General features: G+C 47.4%; 1 protein-coding gene across 1 annotated transcript; it reads right to left on the bottom strand.

Moving 5' to 3' along the window:
* Positions 1-379: 379 nt before the first annotated feature.
* Positions 380-23,478, bottom strand: Snrnp70 (small nuclear ribonucleoprotein U1 subunit 70). Its single transcript, XM_041649010.1, has 10 exons — positions 23,261-23,478; positions 22,475-22,631; positions 19,625-19,687; positions 19,158-19,212; positions 11,321-11,385; positions 11,133-11,195; positions 7,205-7,286; positions 4,100-4,201; positions 1,281-1,368; positions 380-1,204 (listed from the first exon to the last, which is right to left on the bottom strand). The coding sequence occupies exons 2-10, from the start codon at positions 22,619-22,621 to the stop codon at positions 529-531; spliced, it is 1,341 nt and encodes a 446-aa protein (XP_041504944.1). The 5' UTR covers positions 22,622-22,631; positions 23,261-23,478; the 3' UTR covers positions 380-528.
* Positions 23,479-24,409: the final 931 nt, after the last annotated feature.

Here is a 24,409-nt window from a genome sequence, read left to right as displayed (position 1 = left end):
CCTTTCTTCAGGACCACGCCAGGCTACCCACTGCTTCCTCAGGGCCCACCAGACTCAAAGCTCCCCCACCTTTGTCTTCCTCCCAGGAAGGTATATGCACATCTCAACTGCTGATGGCTATCTCATTAGCACACTTTATGAGCAGACATGCTTCCTACCCACACGCCTGTGCCATCCTGGCTGGCACCCTGCCTCTTGGCCTACTGTTCTCTCATTGTTCCCTATCTGACCTGACAAGCAGTCCTGGTGACTTGAGCACAGCCTCTACTCCAGGTTGCAAAATGTGCTCTAGAATTAGTACACCCAGAGGGGCAGGAAAATGTACAGCGACAACCTTCTGGGAAGAGAGCAAGTGCAGTAATACACCAGGTGCCCACTATTAATCATGAAATTAATTTTATTTTTAAATCCAAGGGATCAGAACAAAAAAACAACAAAAAAACTTCTACCTCAGAGGACAAGCCATGGTGGAAAGGCTAGGAAGGCAGACAGCGAAACAGAAGCATGTCCACAACACAGGAAGCATCTTCATTCGGGAGCTGCCTCCATCAGATATCCATTTTCCGGGGCCATATACCCATCACCACCCTCTGCCTCCATGTACATGTCTCGACCATCACTACCTAGCCCTTCTAGCCCATTGTCCTGACCACTGCCACCCCCACCCCGAGCCTCATCCCTGCCCCGCTCACTGCCCCGCTCCCCCCGTTTGTGCTCTCGATCCCTATCACGGTCTCGGTCCCGGCGACGTTCCCTCTCACTTCGGTGGCTCCTACGTCGCTCCCGGTCTCGATCCCGGCCCTTCTCCTCTGGGCCATCAGGGCCATCAGGGCCAAGCTCTCCAGGAGGCCCATCATCAGGAGCTGCATCACCAGCTTCAGAGGGTTCAGCCATGTCGCCGCCGCCACCACCACCACCACCACCACCGCCACCACCACCTCGAAGCTCCTCTTTTCGCTCCCGCTCCCTGCGTGCTCGCTCTCGGCTCCGACTACTTCGGCGCTTTCTGTCTCTGTCCTTGTCCTTGCTCCTCTCTCTGGATCTGCGCCGCTCATCCTTGTCTCGACTCCGGGAGCGCCTCCTCCGGTCCCGAGAGCGGGAGCGTCTCCGTTCTCTCTCCTTGTCTCGCTCTCGGCTTCTTTCTCTGCGCTCCCGCTCACGGTCCCGGTCCCGGTCCCTGTGTGGAAGTGGGGAGGGGCCCGGCCTAGATAAGGTTAGCAGTGTGTGGCAGGGCACCCCCATTACTGTCTTGTCCCAAGAAACCAGGTGCCCAACCTTACCTCTCATCATATCGGGAAGTGTCATCTCGGCCAGAATGCCTGATGTTCACATCTGCACCACCTCTTCTGGTCCCACCAAGGCCACCTCCTATGGGCCAAGGAACACAGGGTCAGTGGGAATGGAGCAAAAACGGCAAACTTGAGAGGGGTTCCTAAATAGTGGAAAAACCCCAAATACCTCTACTGGTAGCTATGGTGCACAATCCCATGCCAATCATTTCCATGTCTCCTTGCCACAGAACAGCCTGTTTTCATGTAAGGCTTTCATAAGGTGCTAGAGCTCTCAGACACCCGAACAAGAATTTTCATTCCTCCCAAGCTTGCCAACCTCACCTGAGACCTCAGACTCTAGGCTAGTGCACCAACAACTTGCATTTTTGTTCACAATATCCAAAGTGTGAGTCCAGAGAAAAGCTGAAAGAGGTTAGGTAATGTTACACCCCTTAATCCCATACTTGGGAAGACAGGGCAGGTAGATGAGTGTGAGTCCAGCCTAGTCTACACAATGAGCTTTAGGCCACTCAAGGCTACACGCTGAGACCTTACATTTTCTTTCTTTTTTTGTTTTTTAAGAATTATTGATTATGTACACAGTGTTCAGCCTCCATGTATGCCTGCAGGCCAGAAGAGGGCACCAGATCTCCTTACAGATGGTTGTGAGCCACCATGTGGTTGCTGGGAATTGAACTCAGGACCTTTGGAAGAGCAGGCAGTGTTCTTAACCTCTGAGCCATCTTTCCAGCCCAAGAGATCTTATATTTTCAAAGAATAGAAAAACTGGAAGACCTGCCACAGGGAGCTGCTTCCCAGGGGATCCGTCATTTCCAGACTCCTCAGCTGTACTCTGGCCTCCCACAAGAGCCATAACTCTTACATATATCTTCCCTGGAGTTAAGCTTTTTCTCCTTGTCTCTGTACCTTGTACTCCCCCATCAGTCTCAAAGCACCAACTCAGATCCTGCCTTGCTCAACACAAAATGCCACTCCACTGAATTGTCATAGGCCACCAGCATCGGTCAGACAGGTTTCAAGTTCACCAACTGTGCAAGAAAACCACGACAGCCCCTTCAGATTCTGAACTTGCACAGATTTAACCCTGTCTACAAAGGTGGCACATACCTGACCAATAGCACCAAGGAGCAGGCAGCACTCATATTTCAAATGGGGAGCCATTAATGAGCCACTTGATTCCAGTGATCTGACAAGGAAGGCTCATGGCTGGGAATCCTGTGCCTGTGGTTTCCTGCACCACCCACCAGAAGAGTGTCTAGAGACACTTCCCGGTCAGTCAAAGGCAAGGTTGTTAAAACCAGGAATAGGAAAAGGATGAACCCAGACCTCCAGCTACTGGATCACAAGTTAACAATGGGCTACATCATCAATACAAGAGGATGTCAACATCTTTAAAAAGAAATACATGAGCTGAGTTCCTTCCGTCCACTACTCTTCACATCTGACTTGCCACAAGTCCAAAAGCAACACAGCCAGTTAGACCATGGACTGAAACCTCAGAAACCTAGTTAAACAAACGTCTCATTCTTTAAAAATAAACAGCCAGGCATGTAATTTCAACACTCAGAAGGTGGAGGCAGGAAGATCACCTTGGGCTTCAAAGTTGAAAGCCTGTCTCAGAGCTATACCCAAGTAATAAAATACTTGTGACTGCATGTGGACAGGTGCTACACAAAGCTTCACACGGGCTCCACGTCCGCCTGTGGCTGAAGATGACCCACACTCTCACAAATCTGTACGTCAGACAACAGGCTGGTTCTGAGACTTCAGGAATCTCCCAACACTGCACAAAGTCTCAAGAACTCATCTTTTTTCTAAGAACTGGAGGCCCCTGGGGGTTGAGGTGTTATGTCAATCCGGCACAGGCGCACAGGTGAAAGCAAAGGCAGGTAAAGCTGCCCAAGACAGAGGAGCACCTGGCACACAAGACCTGCAACCTAGGCAGAGCCTAATAGTGAACCATTAGATGAGCAAACATACAGAGACAACAGCACAATCTCAATGCCCAGCCTCAAGGTTCTCTTGGTAAGGTCCATTGACATCAGGGGCCTGAGACTGAGACAAGAGCTCAGCATCAGCAGGACCTTCCTTTCCTTATGCTTCAGGATCCTCAAATGTATTTTTTATTTTATTTATTTATCTTTTTTTTTTGGTTTTTTCGAGACAGGGTTTCTCTGTGGTTTTGGAGCCTGTTCTGGAACTAGCTCTTGTAGACCAGGCTGGTCTCGAACTCACAGAGATCCGCCTGCCTCTGCCTCCAGAGTGCTGGGATTAAAGGCGTGCACCACCACCGCCCAGCTTCAAATGTATTTTAAGACTTCTCACAATAACAACCCTGATGGAGACAGACAATGACAACTATAAAGGCAGTGAGGGGACAGAGACAGGGTCAGGGCACAGGCTGCCGCCCTCTTGCTCCAAATATGAAGGCAGAAACTAGGCTAGTGAGTACATGAAGCCAGGGAGTAGATGAAGAGGCCATTTAGCGAGAGCAAGAGCAAAGCTAGAAGGCAATGACACTCTCAAACCTAGCCTGTGATACCAAATCCACTAGGCATAAGGTGCTGAGGTCAGTGCTGAAGTTACTCCCACAAGAGCTGCTGCTGATCAATCACTCATCCAGGAAAGACCAGGGTATGCTTGGGCACTCATGTGTAGGTGTCTGTGTGTACACCAGTGTCTAAAGCCATGAAGCTGATGAGAGAAGACAAGCTGGAAATGGAGAACAAGCAACATATGGGTGCGGAGACTGAAGGCAAAATGACCTACAAACAGGTCCAGGAACCCAGAGGGCAAAATGTACTCACCTAGACGCCGGGGCCTCCAGCCCTTCACAGTCCGGCCCCTCTCCACATCCACAAGGACCCTCCTGCCATCTATCTTCTTGCCATCTGCGTGCTTGTAAGCGGCTGCAACAGATGTGGGGGGAGGGGGATTCCCCAGAAGGTGCTCTAGTCAGACAAGGATCCATGCAACAGCATCCCTTCCCCTCAAATCCACCTGCACACACACTCACACTCCCACCAGTCAGCCAGGCAACCAACAGCCAGACAGCCCTCTTCCCACCCTGAAGGGCCTGCTCCATCCATTCCAATTCCTTTTAAGCATCCCCAAATGTCACTGGGGGGGCAAAACATTCACCCTGGCCACCCCCAGCTCCCACATGATGGAGCAGCCCCCTCCTGCCAGGGCGGCCAAAGTTGCTGCAAAGAAACTGGAGGTTAGCTGAATGCTGGCCTCTGCTGTGGGGAGGGCTCCTCCACACCCAGGCATGCACCCTAGACACCATGCTGGGCAGGAGGCTGGCTAGGCCCCTCCACACCCAGGCATGCACCCTAGACACCACGCTGAGGCAGGAGGCCCACTGGGCCCCTCCACACCCAGACCACACCAGTTTTCTTTCTCTGTATTTTCATAGGGAGGTCAGTGCGAGGTAACAGACATCAGATCAGAAATGAACAGGAATGGAGACCTTAAGGAACTGGCAGGGACAGAAGTGGGGGCTGAGCTCCCCAGGGGCCTCCAAGGACCCTGGCTAGGCCCAGAGGTACATGTGCCGTGCTACTTAAAACCCTGCCTTACCTGAGCAGACTGACCCTGCCACCACCTAGCCTGGATAGCTCTGTCCTCCAGGTCAAGCTCAATGGCCGCAGGGTATACAGCCCAGCCTGAGCCCTCAGGGAAGTTGAGGAGTTTAAGACAGAGTATGGAGGCCCAGAGTGCAAGCCTGTCATCAGGCAGGGCTGTTAAGGCCAAAAGTCCCTTCCCTATCCAGGTTCCAGCCCTGGCCTAAGGAACTGTGCTCACCAACCACAATACCCTGCCCCACCCCTGCCCGCTCCCCCCCAATAACAACCAGAGGAAGAGAAAAAGGTGCCATTTACCGATGCCGGCCTTGCGGGTGTCCAAACCGAGCGGGATGGGGGGGGCTCGGCAACTCCTGGGGGCCTGGCGAGGAGGCGGGCTTCCCGGGGGTGGGGTGGGGGTGGGACACGGGACTGCTTACCTGGAGACCCCAAGCTTACCTGAGCACTCACACAGACCCCACACCCACCACCATTGGGGTAGTTAAACCTACAGGGAAGGTAACCAGGTCTTGGGAGCCCTGAGAGGGAGAGACTACATTTCCCACAACACCTAAAGACAGGTGGATAGAGGAAGTAAAGGGACCTCAGAGTCTCACAGAGGACTGACTTGAGCCTAGGCTGGAAGCCCTAGGGCTATCCTGCTTGACCTTAAACATCAGGCCTAAAGGCCTCAAAGCAGCTGCCACCTCACCACTTCCGGAAACAGTCACACTCCACTAGGCACTGGTCTGACTGACTCTTAGCACTGGGGTCAGGCTTCTCCACCACAATTCCAATTGCCCTCCCAACTAGTGGCAGCAGCTGAGGCTGGCACACAAGGGACACATCTGGGATCCAGGAATGATTTCCATGCTCCAGGAGGGGCCAATTGGCCCCTAACCCCAAGAGCAGAGGAGAGGGGAGGGAACTTGAGAACTGAGGTCTGTCAAGTACAGGAACCCTGCTCAGGTTCCCCATCCCAAACCCCAGGAGGCCCAACCCAGGAAACGGCAAGAAGACCATGTAATTGTGTCAGTCTAGGCCTTTCTCTCTTTCCCTCTCTTCTGCCTCAGTACAGGTTTAGTAAAAACTACCACACCTTCAGTTGTTTGAAGCCTGTTCCAACCCCCATACCCTGAACCCCAATCCATGCACTTTGGGGAGCTCAGGCACTGGGCATCACAGTTGCCTTCTCAGGAGGCTCCCACCATGCCAAGGAAGATAGAAGGGACACAGTACCCCAAACTAGAAGTCAGAGTCTCTCCAAGACCACTATGGTGACAACCCCACAGAAATCATAGGGCAGGGAGGGTCAGGCTGAAGGGCTCCATATAGAGCCCTGGCCCCAGAACACCCCAACTTTAGTATTGTCAACATGGCCCCAAATGTCAGGGGCTGGGTGGAGCCCGACTATGCATGTAGGCCAGTGCCTCTCCCACTGAGGTCCACCCTACCCCTGGGGATCAGAGAGATTACCAGAGAGCATGTGGATGGGGGTCAAGAGGGGTAGAGGGCACCCAAATGAGGAAAGGGCTGTGGGTGAAGGGACACTGAAGGGTAACTAGGGTGGGAAGGGAAGCCTCACTGTTCCTAAGCTGCCTGGCTAAGCTGGGCTGGTGTGCAGTGCTGTGATCTTACCCATGATACAAACCCTTATACCAACCATACACTGAGGTGTTGTAAGGGGAGCGTAAGCATCAGCTGCAAGCCAGCTGCGTGGTGGCTGCAGTGACAATAAGAACAGTCAATTAATACGGCGGCCCCTGGACACGCCGCAGCCCTGCCCACCCCCACCCACCCAGCCCTGCCCAAGTGGACGCCGCGCAGCCTCAATGGGGCTTTGTAGCTGTGGGGGTGGGTGCTAACCATGCCCACCAGATCACTGCTTGATGAGAACTGGGTGGGGGCTGGGGAGGGAGGTGGAGGGTCGGGTGGCCTAGCCCAGTTCTACTGGGGGAGGATTAGACTGGTTCAAAGGCCAGCTCTCACTCCAACCTGGCGGCCCCAACTCCAGTGGGGGCCCAACAGGGAGAAGCTCCCCAAATCCGACACCTTCCCCCACCTCCAGCTGCCCCCATACCTCACCCAGTGCCCTCCTGGCCAGAGGTTCAACGTGTGACACTTACCTCCCTGGGCTCACACACACGTTGTGGGGGATTTGTTTTTGATTTTTAAAAAACACGTATATATATATATATATATATAAAAAAAAAGATATATCAGAAACAGAGGGAGAAGAAACAATGCTAAAGTCAGGTATGGCAGGGGAGGGAACAGACGACTGGGAAGAGGCCGGGAAGCAGAGGTGAGAGGGTCAGAAGAAAAGGCAAAGGCACAGGTACTCACAGTGCATGTCTCGTTCATGCTCATACTCGATGAAGGCATAACCACGGGGTTTCCCAGAGCGCTTACTGTATACCATGTGAATCTGCAGGGCAGGCAGAAGGCAGTCAGTTCCACAAGTTACAGGGCTGTCCCACCCACCCCACAACCCAACTTACGGCACAGGCCTTGGGCTGGGGGACAGACAGTAACAGATTTGTCTTTCAAGAGTCCCAAGGGACTCTCATTCCAATGGGAGCCAGAGTAAAGTGGAAACCAGAGGGCACAGAAGCATATGTGGGAGGCAGAGGGTCCTGCAAAGCAGGCTGGAGAAGACTGTGGAGACAGCTCTATGGAAACTCAATGTTCTGATGGTAGAGATCCTCAGATGAGGCCATAGGCAAATAGGCATTGAGTCAAGTGCCCCCAAAGGCAGCCAACTGTGAGGAATGAACAAGGTGCTGAGCACAAAGGGCCACTCCGGCTAGTTCATGCAGAACTGCGGAAAAGGAATCTGCCAGCAACTATGGCAAGAGGTATGTGCAGACAGCCCATGTATGGGAAGGCAGGGAGGTTAGAGGACCCAGGGCAATTAAGAGGCGTGGCCATACTGTAAAGGTCAAGCAAAGTCAGGCCAAGTGTCTGGGTCCTCTCTCCACATGGCAGTGACACAGGAGGCTTGAGTACAGAGAACCAGGATTCAGAAAGAAATGCTGGAACACAGGAGGTGGGGCAAAACAAATAAGACTTTTGGGAAGTAACAGTTTTTGAGCAGGTTCCCATCCACATCACTACCTGCCCACACACAGATAGATATGGTCCAAAGATTGCGCAGGAATCCTAAGATTTTAACTCTGCAACTTGTAATTTTCAAAAGTCAACTGAGATCCCGAGCTGACATGCTAGAGTCATGTTCCATCAGGTCACAAGAGGAGGTGGAGGATGGGACCAGTTTCTGAGACCCACGAATCACGGACAGGCCAGAGGGCCCATCCTGAGCTAATCAGCTTTGTGTCCATCATGAGCGCCAGTTCTTACTTTGTCTCCCAACAGAGGAAAATAAGGCACAGAGGAATTAAGTGAGTTTTGATATCAAATTGCACAACATCTATCTTTCTTGTTTTGTAGTCCAGACCTCACTCTCTAGCCCAGGCTAGCCTCAACCTTATGGGCAATCTTTCTGCCTCAGTCTCTCTAGGGCTAAGATTAGAGTTATGAGCCACTATCCTTTTTTTTTTTTTTTTTTTTTTTTTTGGTTTTTCAAGACAGGGTTTCTCTGGCTTTGAAGCCTGTCCTGGAACTAGCTCTGTAGATAGACCAGGCTGGTCTCGAACTCACAGAGATCCGCCTGCCTCTGCCTCCCGAGTGCTGGGATTAAAGGCGTGCGCCACCACCGCCCGGCCTATGAGCCACTATCCTTACAGTTAACATGTTTTCTTTCTCTGTCCAATACTTTCTATTTAAAATAATTTGAGATTGATCCCATTGTAAGATGATTGTGAGTTCTGCTGGAAACCTCTGGAAGAGTAGCTAGTGCTCTTAACCACTGAGCCATCGCTCCGTCTCGTGACCTATATAGTTAATTACTGATATATATGTGTGTTTGGGTATCCCAAACACAGCCTGCTCAGACCATATATACCTGCTCATGTTTTCAGGGCTGACCAATCTGCCTGGACAACCAATTAGTGTTTCTCCCTAGTTCCCTTCTGACTATTTCTCCTACGTGTGTTCTTCTTCTACCACTCTTTTTGAAGTTTCACTAACCTTGGGTAGTAAGTAGCCTGAGCTTGGTAGGTAAATCAGACTGACCTATAACTCAAAAGATGCATCTGCTGAGCGTATGCACACACACACACACACACACACACGCCCCGTGCTGGAACTGAAGGCGTGTGACACTACATCTGGTAGTATGGTTCTAGCAAAGGGTTAGGCAGCAGACACCCCAGACTGAGATCCACATAACACATGCTGTCATAGGGACCTAACTCTGCCCTGTAGCAATAACATCTGTAGACTACATACAAATTAACAAGTCTCCCTAACTATTTAGTAAGTTCAAGGCCAGTTTGGACAACTTAGTAAGACATTTCAAAGTAAAAGAGAAGCTGGGATGGGCTGGATAAATGGCTCCTCAGGGGTTAAAAGCACTTGCTGCTCTTGCTGAAACCCAGGTTCCACTCCCAATACCCATAGAACAATTAACAAGAGTCTGCAACTCCAGTTCCAGAGCAAGGGCACGCACTGTATACACTTAGTATACATATACATTATCAAAATACATATAATCTTTAAAAAAGAAAAAAAAAGAAAGAAAACAAGGCCTACTTGTGATAGACTGAGACCCTATCCTTTTTTTTTTTTTTTTTTTTGATACAGGGTTTTGCTGTATGACAGCCCTGGCTGTCCTCGAACTAACAGAGATCCACCTGCCTTTGCCCTCGAAATGCTGGGATTAGGCATCACCACCATGCCCTGTGAGACACTAAAACAACTAAATAAAAAAGTCTGAAGGTGCTGGTGATGTAGCTTAGCTGGTAGACTAAGATGTAACCCAGCACTCTGGAGGCAGACAGAAGCTCTAAATTTAAGGTCACCCTCTACTTAATGAGCTCAAGGCCAGCCTGGACTATGTGAACCACAACCATATGTAATCCAGATCCGAGGGGTCCAATGCCCATCTGGCCTCCAAGGGCACTGCACTCATGTCAACATACATGGTGGTGGCATATATCTTTAATCCTAGTACTCAGGAAGCAGCGATCTCTTTGAGTTTGAGGCCAGCCTGGTCTACAAGATCTAGTTCCAGGACAGCTGGAATGACACAGAGAAACCCTGTCTTGAAAAAAAGAAACAGCTGGGTGGCAGTGGTACACACCTTTAATCCCAGCACTCAAGAGGCAGAGACAGGCGGATCTCTGTGAGTTCGAGGCCAACCTAGTCTACAAGATCTAGTTCCAGGACAGGCGCTAAAGCTACAGAGAAAAAACCAAAAGAAAAAAGAAACAAAACAAAAAATAGTATCAGAAATGGCTCAGTGGTTAACAGAACACTTGCTGCTCCTGCTGCAGACCTGGATTTGGTTCACAGCACCCACATGGTAGCTTATGGCTCTGTGTAACTCTCCTCCCAGGGGCTCTAGGAACCTCTTCTGACCTCCTAGGGAACGAGGCACCAACATAGCAAACCTATTAACAAGCAGGCAAAAGGACACTCATGTACAGAAAAATCTAAAATTTTTAGCTGGGCAGTGGTGGCCCACGCCTTTAATCTCAGCACCCAGGAGGCAGAGACAGGAGGATCTCTGAGTTTGAGACCAACCTGGCCTAGAAAGAGAGTTCCAAGATAGCCAGAGATTTTACACAGAGAAACCGTCTCAAAAAAAATAAATAAATAAAAAGAAATTTTAAAATAAAAGCATCAATTGTACAAGAGCTGGGACAGTTTCAGGTACAATTCTTATTTGGCATATATACTGCTGACTGGAGCTTACGCTCTAATCCTGGGGGCAGAAGAGTAAGCTATATCTATTCGAGGTCTTAGAGACCAGCCTTGGACTCATGAGACTACCTCACAAACTGGAAAAGAAACAAACAGCCCACCTAAACTGAACCGATAGCCTTAGTGGGCCTGCTTCCTCAACCATATATCAACTTGAAGCAAGATGAAGCTTGCCAATAGGTATTTTAAATCCACAAGAAATGAGCTTTTTAGCCCAGGCTAGTCTAGATCCAGTCTCTGCCTCCTGAGTGCTGGGATTAAAGGTATGGACCACCACAGCCCTGCCCAATGTTACTTTTGATACTAAAGCTACACTAAAGGAAATAAACCCAGGCCTTGAAAAGATGTGACCCGTTCCCAGGCTGGGAAGCCAGCCTTCTTCCTCTCTTCAGGCTACTCCTCCCTCCTCCAAATATTCCAACTCAACCCTCCAGCCCAACCCACTTACTCTTTTGATGGGTCCATACACCTCAAACTCTCTCCGAAGCTTAGATTCTGTTGTGTCATAGTTCTACAAGAGACAAAGCCAAGTTAAACGGGAGAAGCACACTGTTCCAAAGTCCTTAAACAGCCCATAGCTAGTAGACTCAAGTTCTCAGCAGCCAAGGATTCCCATGGCAGGAGTTGGGTACTTACCACTCTAGCCACGAACAGAGTCTTGAAGGCATCGCCCTGAGCATTGGGATCATTGTGAGGGTCCCCTGAACAAAAAGGAGAATCTTTTAAGTACAGTGCCCATAGTCTTGAGTAGAAGAAAAATGGACAGAGGCTGAGGACATGAAGATGGAACCTTAATAGACCCCCTTCTAAAAGAAAACCTCACAGTGACTTGGCAAGCTTGATTACACACCTAGTTTCAGATCAGCTTCACTAAAGCTAGATGGCCTTTTCTAGAGTGACTTCCAGATGAGGACAACAGGCTGTTGGGGTGGAAATGCCATTTCATAGATAGGGTGTGATACACCAAAACGCCATTCCCAATACAAGGTGAGCTGAGCAGTAACTAAATCCATGGGATCTCTCTGGAGGGAAACTCAGCTATTTTGTTCCCTAATATGTGCGGTACTGGCACTTACTGGACAGACTGCAACCACAGCCGGGAAAAGCTTGATACCAAGTAGTCTCTCACTAGACAACAAGAGTCCAGGATAAGGAGCTGGAGAGATGGCTCAGAGATTAAGAGCACTGGCTGCTCTTTTAGAAGTCCTAAATTCAATTCCCAGCAACCACATGGTAGCTCACAACCATCTATAATGAGATATAATATCCTGTTCTGGCCTGTAGGGATATATGCAGGAAGAATACTGCATACATAATAAATAAACAAATCTAAAGAGTCCAGGATAAACTGGGTATGATGGCCCATTAGTTAATCCCAGCACTGAAGGGGCAGAGACAGACAGAACTCAGCCTGGTCTACATAGTGAATGAATTCCACGCAATACAAGCTACACAGCGAGACTGTCTTAAAAATAAAGTAAGACAGTCCAGGATAGTTTTCTCCTCCCTATCCTACAGCCTCAGGCAGGGACCCTGGGCTGGCGCTGAAGAAAATGACCAGGACCAACTGGTATAAATAGACAACTAACTCCTGTTAGACCACCAAGATTTAAGTCTTCTGAAAAAGATCAAGAATCTATTAATCACTGGGGGGTGGTGGGTGGTATGCATGCCTTTAATCCCAGCTCTTGGAAGTCAAAGGCAGGTGGATCTCTGTGAGTTTGAGGCCAGTCTGGTCTACAAAGGGAGGTCCAGGGCAGTCAGGGCTACACAGAGAAACCCTGTCTCAGAAAAAAAGAATTGGACTGGAGAGATGGCTCAGAGGTTAAGAGCACGGGCTGTACTTCTAGAGGTCCTGAGCTCAATTCCCAGCAACCGCATAACCATCTATAATGAGACCTGATGGCTTCAGTCATATAAGCACACATGCAGACAGAACACTGTGTGTGTGTATGTATATGTAAATCTTAAACAAAAAAAAAATGAAAACCTATTACCCAACTCTAATGAGTGTGGGAGTGCTGGAAGCTAAACGCCTGTGCTGAACTTTCTGTGCCCCTCTCACCAGCTGCTCCAGCTATCTCTCATTCATATACTCTGTAGTATGCAGTTGCACAGTAAGAGCTTAAGAGGGGAAAAAAAATGACTGCTGAGATTTTGAGGTCAGCCTGGACAATTTGGAAGGAGGCCTGACATGCATAATGCTTTTGAACATGGTATCAGAGGTACTTCTGCCTTCCATTGGTGGCCTATAAGTATGCTTAACCAGTCTAGACAGACTATCCTTGTTACAGATATCACAGGCATTGATACTTAACAAGTCTCTTCAGTTATCAGTTGTGACCTTCCCACTAACAGAGAAACTAAATCCAAAGAATCAGCCATAGTGGTGGTCCTCCTTTTGATTATAAGAGCACGGCTGTTAATAAGGTGACAGAATGAACTCAAGACATTAAGACTTTCAACTACATTTCCACTTAAAGAGATGCCCCTCAGCTGGGCAGTGGTAGCACACACCTTTAATCCCAGCACTCCGGGAGTTTGAGGCCAGCCGGGTCTACAGAGTGAGTTCCAGGACAGGTTCCAAAACTACACAAAGAAACCCTGCCTCAAAAAACCAAAGCAACGATGCCCCTCAAAGTTGCAAATTCATCCTAGGAGCTGTCCTGCTACTGGCCCTTAGCCACAGTTCAATACCAGTGTGCTGAGGATTGGGAGGAGTGAAGAGAAAGGAGTTAAAAGATAGGTATCGCTATCTTTCTCTCTCTTTAAATAAACATTACTTTTTGAGGCAAAAGGAACCAAGAAAAACAACTTTTGTAAAGGTGCTGGGTAGCTGGGCATTGGTGGCACACACCCTTAACCCCAGTACTCAAGGCAGCCAGATCCTGTGAGTTCCAGGACAGCCAATGTTACACAGAGAAACCCTGTCTCAAAAGAGAAACAAAATAAATAAAAATAATAAAAACTCACAGGCACGTGAGTAGGTAGATCAGAAGAATAAAGTTAGCAGACTCTACGTGCGCAAGTGGCGAATAGTAGACCAAATAGTAGACCCAAAGGAACCAGGTAAAAATGGTACCTACCTCCCAACACCAGATGTAGGGTACAATGGGTATTACCTGTCCAGTGCTGCCTGCCAACTGAGACAACTAGAACAGCTAGGAAATGCTCAGCACACAAGAGGAAACATCTCTATGTGAGATGCCTATAGTTCTTGCTTACCACAAGACTGATGAAGGACTAAAGGTAGAAACCCATGCTACCAATCAACAATACTAATATCTGAAGAAATACAATACCTGAAAGACAACAAGTAATAGCGAGTGCCTACTGAAGTATGGCAAGTGTGGTATGCTTGCCTGTGTACTCAGCTCCACCTCTGTATCAGTCATCAGGACCCTGAGAATGAACTGGCCCACAAGAAGCCTCAAAGCTAGAAAACTTCACTAGGCTTTCAGTTGGCTGACGCGAACCTTCAAAACTCTCCCTCTTTATAAGATACTGCACCTTGATAAGCCACTACTTTCCCATCTTTAAATTGAGCATAACCCTTCCTGCTACACATAAACATCATTAGGAATCGATAATATGAAGGAACTCCAGTGCTCAGCAAAGAAACAGACGCTATCGATTTTAATGGAGCAAAGCAAGCTTTTACAGTTAGTGAGGACAAGCAGACACCCTACTCTGCCTGATTAATCCTGTATGTTCTATTTTGGAAAGTACAAAGCACACCCATAATCCTGCTTCAATTATCAACACGGGAACCTAACTTGATAGACCTCTATACTCCCCCACCTCAATTTGAGAATTTCAGTCACATCTCAGAGCTTGCGATGCTGATTTTTAATACTTTTAAACCAGTTTCATTATTAACATGTCTAATTTCTAACCTGATCTACAATCCATTTAAAACCCTTTAACTGGAGCTGTTTCGGAATGACACTTTTATATATGACACAATTAAACTGTGATCCAACCAAGCTCCAAGTCTTGCTTGATTGATGAGTCTTCTGACCCCTCAGTCCATGGTCCCCCTGTTGACCGATCCCCACCTTTCTTTGTAAAGGAAATCAGGTAACCAGTCTGTTCTATACAATCAACTGCTCACATTCTCTACCTAATGCAAAGCATACCTAGACAGACAAGGAAGGTACTGGGCTTTATGCTGAGGGCAGCAGGGAGAGATGAGCGTTTTTGCAAAGTGGCACAGAGGATTTTGGCAAGGGGAGAAGACAAGTAAACGAGACACATTGCACTTATGCTGGAGAGGTTGTGGGGAAAAGGGAACACTTCTGCATTGCTTGTGGGAGTGAAAGCTGATACAACCCCCCTTTGGATGTCAGTGTGGCAATTTCTCAGAAAATTAGGAAACAACCTTCCTCAAGATCCAATAATACCACTTTTGTGTATATATCCAAAGGATGCTCAATCGTGCTACAAGGACATGTGCTCAACTATGTTCATAGCAGCTTTGTTTGTCATAGCCAGAACCTGGAAACAACCTAAATGCCCCTCGATTGAAGAATGGATAAAAAAAATGTGGTACATTTACACAATGGAGCACTACACAGTAGCAAAAAATTATGACAGCTTGAATTTTGCAGGAAAAATGGACGGAGCTAGAAAACATTATTTGAAGTGAGGTAACCCAGACACAGAAAGATAATTATCACATGTACTCATTCATAGGTGTTTTTTAAGCATAAAGCAAAGAAAGCCAGCCTACAAACCACAATCCCAGAGAACTTAAGACAACAAGGCAGACATTAAGAGAGACTTACTTAGATCTAATCTACATGGGAAGTAGAAAGTAGAAAAAGACAAGATCTCCTGAGTAAATTGGGGAAGGATTGAAAGGGGGAAGGGGGAAGCAGGGAAGGGAACAGAGAAAAATGTAGAGCTTAATATCAAAAAACACTCAAACACATGCAAATAAAAATAAATAAATCTAACTGGACAAAAAGACATTGCTACAGCACTGTCCAAGTCAAGAGGGACCTTGGGTGCTACTGGCGGACATGGAACATCTAGTTTTGTGACATTTAGCAAGTAGCAGGAACAGGTCTTGGTGACAAGCTGGCCAAGTTATAATGGTATGTGATGGCCAATCTTAGTTGTAAACTATCACGTGTGGAATCAACTAAAACACAAGTTAGTTGGGCATGCCCACGGGGATTTCTGGATTGAATCATTTGGGATGAGAAGATCCAACTCAAATCTAGGCCACACCTTGTTGGCAGTCAACATGAAACCATGAATAAATTAAGTTTTTTGATTGCCAGCCTTCACTCTCTGCCCAGGTTCACACTGAGTACTTCTTCAGAATGTACTTCTTCAGAAATCTAACACAGAATAAAGACCAGCTGAGGGACTGGAGAGATGGCTTTGTGCTTAAGAACACTGCTTGCTCTTCCAAAGGTCCTGAGTTCAACTCCCAGCAACCACATGGTGGCTCACAACCATCTGCAATGAGCTCTGGTGCCCTCTTCTGGCCCGCAGGCATACATGCAGGAAGAACACTGCATACATAATAAATAAATTAATTAAAAAAAACAAAACAGCTGAGACATCCAGCTTTGTGAACAGAACTGACAGACTCAGCCTTTCTGTTGAGAGACGGCCACTCTAATAACTCTCTCTCTCTGTTCTGTTCCTTTAGAGAACCCTAACACAGGTGCTAAAAACAAACTGAATACCAACAGGAAAGCTGTATTCAGAGAGGCAGAATCCCATTAAGAATTGGGAAGAGCTCTTTCGGCCATCTTGGCGCCTGTGGAGGCCTGCTGGGAACAGGACTTCTAAAGGACAGTTTGTCTGGAAGGCTGTGGTGCAAGGCCACTTTTGCTGACTATAAGCGAGGTCTCCAGAACCAGAGAGAGCAAACGGGGCTCTCCTTAAAATTGAAGGCGTTTGCGGGGCGGTGGTGGCGCACGCCTTTAATCCCAGCACTCGGGAGGCAGAGGCAGGCGGATCTCTGTGAGTTCGAGACCAGCCTGGTCTACAGAGCTAGTTCCAGGACAGGCTCCAAAGCCACAGAGAAACCCTGTCTCGAAAAAAAAAAAAAAAAAAAAAATGAAGGCGTTTATGCCCAAGATGAAACTGAATTCTACTTGGGCAAGAGATGCGCTTATGTGTATAAAGCAAAGAACAAAGCAGTGACACCTGGAGACAAACCAAACAAAACCAGAGTGATCTGGGGGAAACAGTGGCATGGTCCCTGCCAAATTCCGAAGCAACCTTACTGCAAAAGCCATTGGACACAGAATCCGTGTGATGCTGTACCCATCCCGGATTTAAACCAATGAAAAGTAAATAAATAAAAGTGGATTTGTGCTCTTGTAAAAAAAAATAAATAAATAAAAAAGAATTGGGAAGAAAGGGAAGTGATTCAGTGGCCTGAACATGGATTATGATGTATCTAATGAAGAACACCTAGCCAGAGCTCCACTGATGTGGGAAGTCCTTCTTTTATGTGTTGTTATTATTGGTTAATGAATAAAGCTGCTCTGGCCTATGGCAGGGCAGAATATAGCCAGGCTGAAACAGATTTGGAGTGAGAGTTGGTGGAGTCAGGGAGATGCCAGACCTTTATCAGCAAGCCACAGCCTTGTGCCAATACACAGATTAATAAAATGGGTTAATTTAAGATGTAAGAGTTAGTTAATAAGAAACCTGAGCTAATAAGCCAAGCAGTATTGTGACTAATACAGTTTCTGTTTGATTACTTGGGTCTGGGTGGCTGGAAAATTAACAAACAGTCTCCGTTGCCAACGTGGAGCAACTACATCCACATAAAACCCGAGAGAGCTTGGAAAGGAATTCTAGACACAAAAGAACAGAGTTAATCAGTTTCTTGTTAGCAGCATTTTCTCTCTGTGTCTGTTTGCTGGTGGCAAGCAGAGGCACAACTCACTCTTAAGAGAAGCCTTCCTGACTCAGCATTAGCAGAAAAACTGCGCGGCTTCTTTAAGAGCTAGCTTCCTCTGGCGCTTTCAGGAGGTCCTGCACTTAAATGGAGTTTGTAAGCAGTGTGTTACTAGTTGCTTACAGGGAAAATAGACCTGCTGCATCCCTGGAGCTGGGGCAGTGAGCATGGTGCACAGAGGCAAGATTGGGCTGGGTGGAGCAAACAGGCAGGGCCAAAGAGTTGGTACTAGCCACACCCTCCTAGAATTGAAAAAACAAAAAAGGTGATCCTGGTCAGAAAATTATTACAAACATGCAATAAAGACAGATTCAGAGAGAAATAAACCTCTGAACAGGTCACAGTGTGTTGGGAAAAAAAATACATAGGCTTGGGAGAGAGAAGAGAAAGAGTATAGACAGTTGTCATTTGTAATAGTCAAGCTTTAGTCATGTTAGTTAGGTTTTCTAGATGTACAAAGATATATTTCAGATGGATAGGTATTCCTCAAACCTTTCACACTTAATAGAATATGGCATTTAAAATATTTTAAGAACTTAGACTTTTCTTGACAGTGAACCATGTTTGCTTCTGACAGCACCAATTACTTCAAGAGGATGATGAACCTCTCTGCCAGATACTATGGGCCAAGTAGGCTAAAGATGGATACCCCAACGTGCAGAAGAATTTGGGTGACTGTTCAGGCAGCAAAATGTCTGTCAATTTTAGAGTTTTGGAAGTTGCTTACTATGCATTTCCTGCTTACTTAGGCAATATTATATATTTAATACAGTTTCTGTGTGATTATTTGGGTCTGGGCAGCCAGGAAATGAACACACAGTCTCTGTTTACACTTCATGCACTGTTAGTGGTGCGCACTAAACACATTTGTGAAAATCCACAAGTCTGGAATATGGTTTAAAAAGAAATAATTCACTAAAGCTACAGACAATAATATATGGAAAAAAAAAACCTCATCTTCTGTCAAGTCTTTACTTACTGATCCTGTTGTGAGTCTGCTTACCAAGCACTACTTAAACCCTCCAACCCTGGATGGTGAAGCATCTCCACTTCTATGATCAGGAAGCTAGGGATAGAGCCAGAACCAACTGACCAGATTGCCTCATACCTTATCCTGGAGATAAAGTGGAATGTGGTCCCTTACAGAAATGGCAAGTGACTGGGGTATCCTTACCTGTTAAAAGCCTAAACCAACCGGAGCTGGAGAGATGGTTAAGCAATTAAGAGCACTGATTGCTCTTCCAGAGATCGGTGTTTGAGTCCCAGCACCCACATAGCAGCTCATAACTGTCCAACTCTAGTTCCATGGAATCCTATGACCTGTCCTGGTCTCCTACATGCAGATAGGCAAACCACTCATACATAAAAAAATTAATAAAAAAAAGAAAGCCTAATCCAAGGACTGTCCTTGGTACGTGGTTGCTAGGAAAGTGAACCAACTCTGTTTTCTCAGGCTCCCAGAAGAATAGTGGCCCAGGTGTGACCCAGAAAGAAGAGCAAATTGAAATTGGAGAAGATTGCTAGGAGGGAGAAGCAGCTTACACATTTTCAGCTCTGTCTCCACTTCTTGCTGTCTCCGTTCAATCTTTTCCCGTCTCTGCCAGTAGAAAGGAGAAGTAAAGTAAGTGCAAGCAGAAGTCCCTGGATGGCTGGGACCACCTGCAAAGAAGTAGCTAGAAATACATAAGACTAAGAGGTGTCAGGCGGTGACACCTTTAACCCTAGCACTTGGGAGGCAGAGGCAGGAATTTCTCTGTGAATTCGAGGTCAGCCTGTTCTACAGACAGCCAAGGTTAGGCAGAGAAACTCTGTCTAGGAAAACAAAACAGCCGGTTGGGGGTGGAGCACACCTTTAATTCCAGCACTCAGAGGCAGGGGGATCTCTTCGAGTTCGAGGCCAGCCTGGACTACAAGAGTTAGTTCCAGGACAGGCACCAAAAGACCAAAAGCTACAGAGAAACCCTGTCTCGAAAATCAAAAAGGGGAAAATAGCAAAACAAAAAACATACCTTTCTCTCCATGCGTTCCTCCCGGGTTTCTGCCCTTGTTGGAGGAGGGGCATCTCGAGGGTCCTAGAAACAAGAAAGGTGAAGGAATATAGCAAGGCACACAAACAAGGCAAAGACTCTCAGTTCCCGTGTAAACAGAAGACAGAGGGTAAAAATGTGGTATGTTCCATGGACCAGTGCTGACCAGACTACTACAGATTGGTGGCAAGGGCAAAATAATAAAAGGCCAGGCGGTGCTGGCGTATGCCTTTACTCCCCACACTTAAAAGGCAGAGGCAGAGGGATCTCTGTTAGATCAAGACCAGCATGGTATACAGAGCTAGTTCCAGGGCAGGAACTAGCTAGGGCTGTTACAGAGAAACTGTCTGGAAAAAAAACAAAACAAAAACAAACAAACAAAACAACAATAAACCTCCACTTGGTGGTAGAGGTGCATTATTTTAATCCCAGAACGTGGTTTCAAGGCCAACCTGGTCTGCAGAGTTGAGAGCCAGGACAGCCCAAGTAACTTTATGTCTACTGCATGTACATGCGTGTGTGTCCTTTAATCCTAGCGCTTGGGAGGCAGAGTCTCTGCGAGTTTGAGGCCCGTGTGGTCTACAAAGCAAGTTCCAGGACAGCTAGGGCTACACTGAAAAAATCCTGTCTCAAAAATAAATGAAACAAAAGCATCTGCACTGACTGGTGGACGCTTGTTCATCAGATTGTGACATGGCTGTAAAGTACAGTTCCAAAGCAAACATCATTTCCTATAGTTCCAAGTATGATGTACAGAGAGCCAAATTCTAGTTTTAGAAACAGCTCTAAAACAGTGGACAGGGCAAACCTCCAAAACAAGACAACCTTAATGGCACAGCAGGTCTGGAGATCCTCACTAGCCTCTCATTAAATACTAATTGGCACATGACTGCAAAAAAAGCACCACTAAGCTGCACCGTTAAACTCAGTTTATTGGCTCATAACATTTCCTAAGGGGTGGTGACAAGGCAGGCAGGCAAATAACGCTAACAAATCACCTTTCTATTATCTATTAAATTCTGGCTTTCCTACTCAGTGGCAGACTGTCTCTCCTAAGACTTCTGGTTACATGGCAGCATTTCTTAGATCTGCTCCAATGGAGGACATGACAAATTTTCTGAATGAAAGAACCTGACACTCAAGAGCTCAAGTGATTCAGATTTAGTCACACATACCCAACAAATACAGAGCCAAAGCCCCAAGCTCCCAAGCCTTAAGCACTGCAGGACATATTGTGCAGCCTTAGTAAACACTATCCTCTTTCAAAAATTCTTCCAAGCCAGGTGGTGGTTGTGCACGCCTTCAATCCCAGAACTTAGGAGGCAGAGGCAGGCGTACCTCTGTGAGTTCGAGGCCAATCTGGTCTACAAGAGCTAGTTCCAGGACAGGGTCCAAAGCTACAGAGAAACCCTGTCTCGAAGAAAAAAAAAAAAACTTCCACATTTACCTTATTAAGGTAAGGATGTATACATGTATCATCACAGTGTATGTGCCAGAGAACAACACACTAGAATGTTCTCTTTTCTTCCACATTGTGGATCCCAGGAACAGAACTCGGGTTTTTGGTAGCAAGCACATTTACCCCCTAAGCTATCTCCTGGCCCTACACTGTCCTTTTAATGTCACTAGAAAAAAAAAAAAAGGAAAAAGGAAAAAAAAACCTAGTCAAAACATCAAAAATAGACTTTCTGGGCTGGTGGTACATGCCTATCATTTTGGCACGTTGAGAATAGGAAGCAGAGGATCATAAGTTCAAAGCCAGCTTTAGTGACACAGGGAAATCCAGACCAGCCAGGGCTCCATAAAAACTGTCTCCAGTTTGGGCAGTGGTGTGCACGCCTGTGAGTTAGAGACCAGCCTGGTCTACAGAGGGAATTCCAGGACAGTCAGAACAACACAGAAAAACCCTGTTGGGGGAGGGGGAAGAGCCCAGAAAAAACTTCCTTCAAACAAACCCCAATACAAGCCTTCAATTTCAGTACCAAAGGGCACAGAGGCAAGCACATGTATCATGTTTCTCTGCAAGCTTAAAAAAAAAAAAAGACATTAAGACATACTTGTAAATGTAATAAATATGACCAACCGCACAGGACTACCAGAACCCTGCAAAATACATTATTAACCCTACTTAAAACAAAGAAAATAGGGGCTGGAGAGATGGCTCAGTGCTTAAAAGCACTGGCTGCTCCTCCAAAGGAGGAGGGTTTAATTCCCAGCATCCACTTGGCAGCTCACAACTGTAACTCCAGTTCCAGAAGATCCATGGCACCAAGCATACAGCATGCACATGGCGTATGCAGGAGAATAGCCATACACATAAATTTTTACAATTTGATATGTATTATTTATTACATTTTACATTTCTTTCTTTTTACTAATTTCTCATTTTATATCCGAAATAAATAAGTCCTAAAAAAGAGAGAAATTAACAGGTCCTGGAGGTGCACACACACCCCAGGAAGTGCAGAATTTGGGAACGTAAGTAGGACTGCCACAATATCAAGGCAGTCACAACAGGAGCTAGCACGACGAATTCTGCAGCTTAAGGAACTTGCCATCAAATCTAACAAATTCAGCTTGATTTCCTGGGCCCGCATGGTGGAAAGAGATCAGAGCCTCGCAAGTTGTCCCGATGTTCACAGGTTTGCACACATACCACTTATACAAGTGTAATTAAAAAAAAAAAATAACACACACAAAAGCAGAAAACAAGATGGAAAAAAGTATGATCATAGGCACACAGCTAAAATGTTGCAAAGCTGAAGTCCAAGTGCAGCCTGTTCCCATGCAGAACCCAAGCCCTCCTGTGTGTCCATGTCTCCGTGTACTCACCTCAAATTCTCGGATGTACGGTGCAATGCCACAGTAAGGTTGGTTGTGATGTTTCTCATGTGGCAGCTTTTCCAGGGGTGGCAGGTACGGGATGGGATCTCGAGGGGCAAAGAGGGCCAGAAGGTTGGGAGGCAGAAACTGTGTCATCTTCTTAAACCTGAGACCAGAAACCTTACGTTAGGAAACTTTAGCACAGGAGACTGATTGCCTCCAGGATCCCCTCCACACAAAAAACAAACGAACGGGCGAGAGGTCTCCAAGGTGCTTATACGCCCGGAAAGCGGCTGGAAGCCATATGCACGAAAAAGGAAGGTCTTGGGCAGGACCTGAGAAACAAAAGGCGAAAAACACAGAAAACAAAGAGAAAAGATCAGGAGGTGTGGGACCCAGGGACTGAGGCTCCGGGCTCAGGAGGAGGCTGGTTTCACACCTAGGAAAAGATTATGAGGTAGGGGCCTCAGGGTAGTCCACATCAAGCCAGGGCGTCTGCGTTAAACATCTGGGATCCCAGAGGCGAAAGGAATTGTGGGTAGAGGTCCGGGATACAAAAAAAAAAAAAAAAAGCGAGGAAAAGAGGCAACATTCAAAACGCAAGGGCCTGTGGGTAGGGGACCGCGAGAAGTAGGGGAATGGAAGGGGTCGGAGAGCCCAGGGGACTCCGGGTAGAGGATGGGGGTTGAGGCGCGACCCGGGAAGCGGGCCTCAGGCGCGGAGAACGGGCTCGGGGATCCCGCAAAGGCCTGTGGGTAGCGGCCTCGCACCCGCTAAGGCCACTCATTCACTCACCGCGCAGCGCTCTCCTCAGCCTGCCGCCAGTCTCAGGCCTCGCGGCCGCCGCTCACCAACAAAACCTCCCGCTCTGGCTTCCACTTGGGCAGCGTTCGCGTCAGCTGTCTTCAGAGGTCCGCGCAGCACGCGCAAACCGGGACGCTGCTCACCACCCGCGCGGCCTCACCTCGCGACCAAGCGGTGAGTGGCTCAGGTCTCGAATCCCTCCGCCGGCTTCACTGCGCATGTGCTGCACAAGGCAAAAGCAACCCAATGGGGGGGGGGGCTTGCCTTGCCGCGGGCACTGCGCTCGCGCAAAACGAGACTCCGCCCTCAGACTTCTTACACGCCTAAGCGGCCAAGCCCGGGCCACCGTACTGCGCGTGCGTGCGTGCTCAGGGCCAGCCGGCCTCTTCCTCGCTCTCTGTCCAACCGACTATGCCCGCGAGACACTGACGGATGCTCCACCCCATTTTCCTTACACTTCCCGGACCATGTACGCACGCGCCAACGTAGGAATTAGTGAATATCCTTCCGCAGCCTGTTAAAAAGTACTTACATGAATACGGTTTTTTTCTATATATGTTCTATGTAATGAATAAGTTCTTTCCCAAGTTTCTTGTATGTTCTAGCCACTGTTTGGACTCTAGGGACACAGCACATGACAAAATAGTCTTCTTGTAATTCACATTGTTTTAGTTGACTTTTCTTTCTGTGTGTTTTTTTTTTCAGACAAGGTTTCATTATGTAAACCAAAATCACCTTGCATTTGTGTATGTGTGTATGTGTATGTGTATGTACATGTATATGTGTGTGTGTTTTGGTGTGTGTGTGTGTATTGGTTGGTTGGTTGGTATTTTCAAGAGTTTCACTGTGTAGCCCTTGCTGTCCTGGAACTCAGGATGGATTGCAACTTACAGGGATCCTCCTGCCTCTGTCTCCTGAGAGCTGTGATTGAAGGGACTTGCCACCATGCCCAGAGGGGTTTGCTTTTGTTTTTAATCCTTTGTATGTCTGTCTGTCTGTGGTGGGGGTGGGCACGTGCCCAGAGGTTAGAAGAAGGTGTAGCCCTTTGGAGCTAGAGTTACAGGTGATTGCAAACCTCTGAGTGTTGGCTGCTGGCAACTGAAGTCAGTCCCCCGTGGGAAAATTATGCATGTTCTAAAT

The sequence above is a fragment of the Microtus oregoni genome, unplaced genomic scaffold, assembly GCF_018167655.1.
Source record: "Microtus oregoni isolate MIOR12 unplaced genomic scaffold, Mior012 000000F_ref0000247, whole genome shotgun sequence".
Lineage (NCBI taxonomy): Eukaryota > Metazoa > Chordata > Mammalia > Rodentia > Cricetidae > Microtus > Microtus oregoni.
Note: the sequence above shows the minus strand (reverse complement) of the source record. Positions and strands in the feature narration are given on the sequence as shown.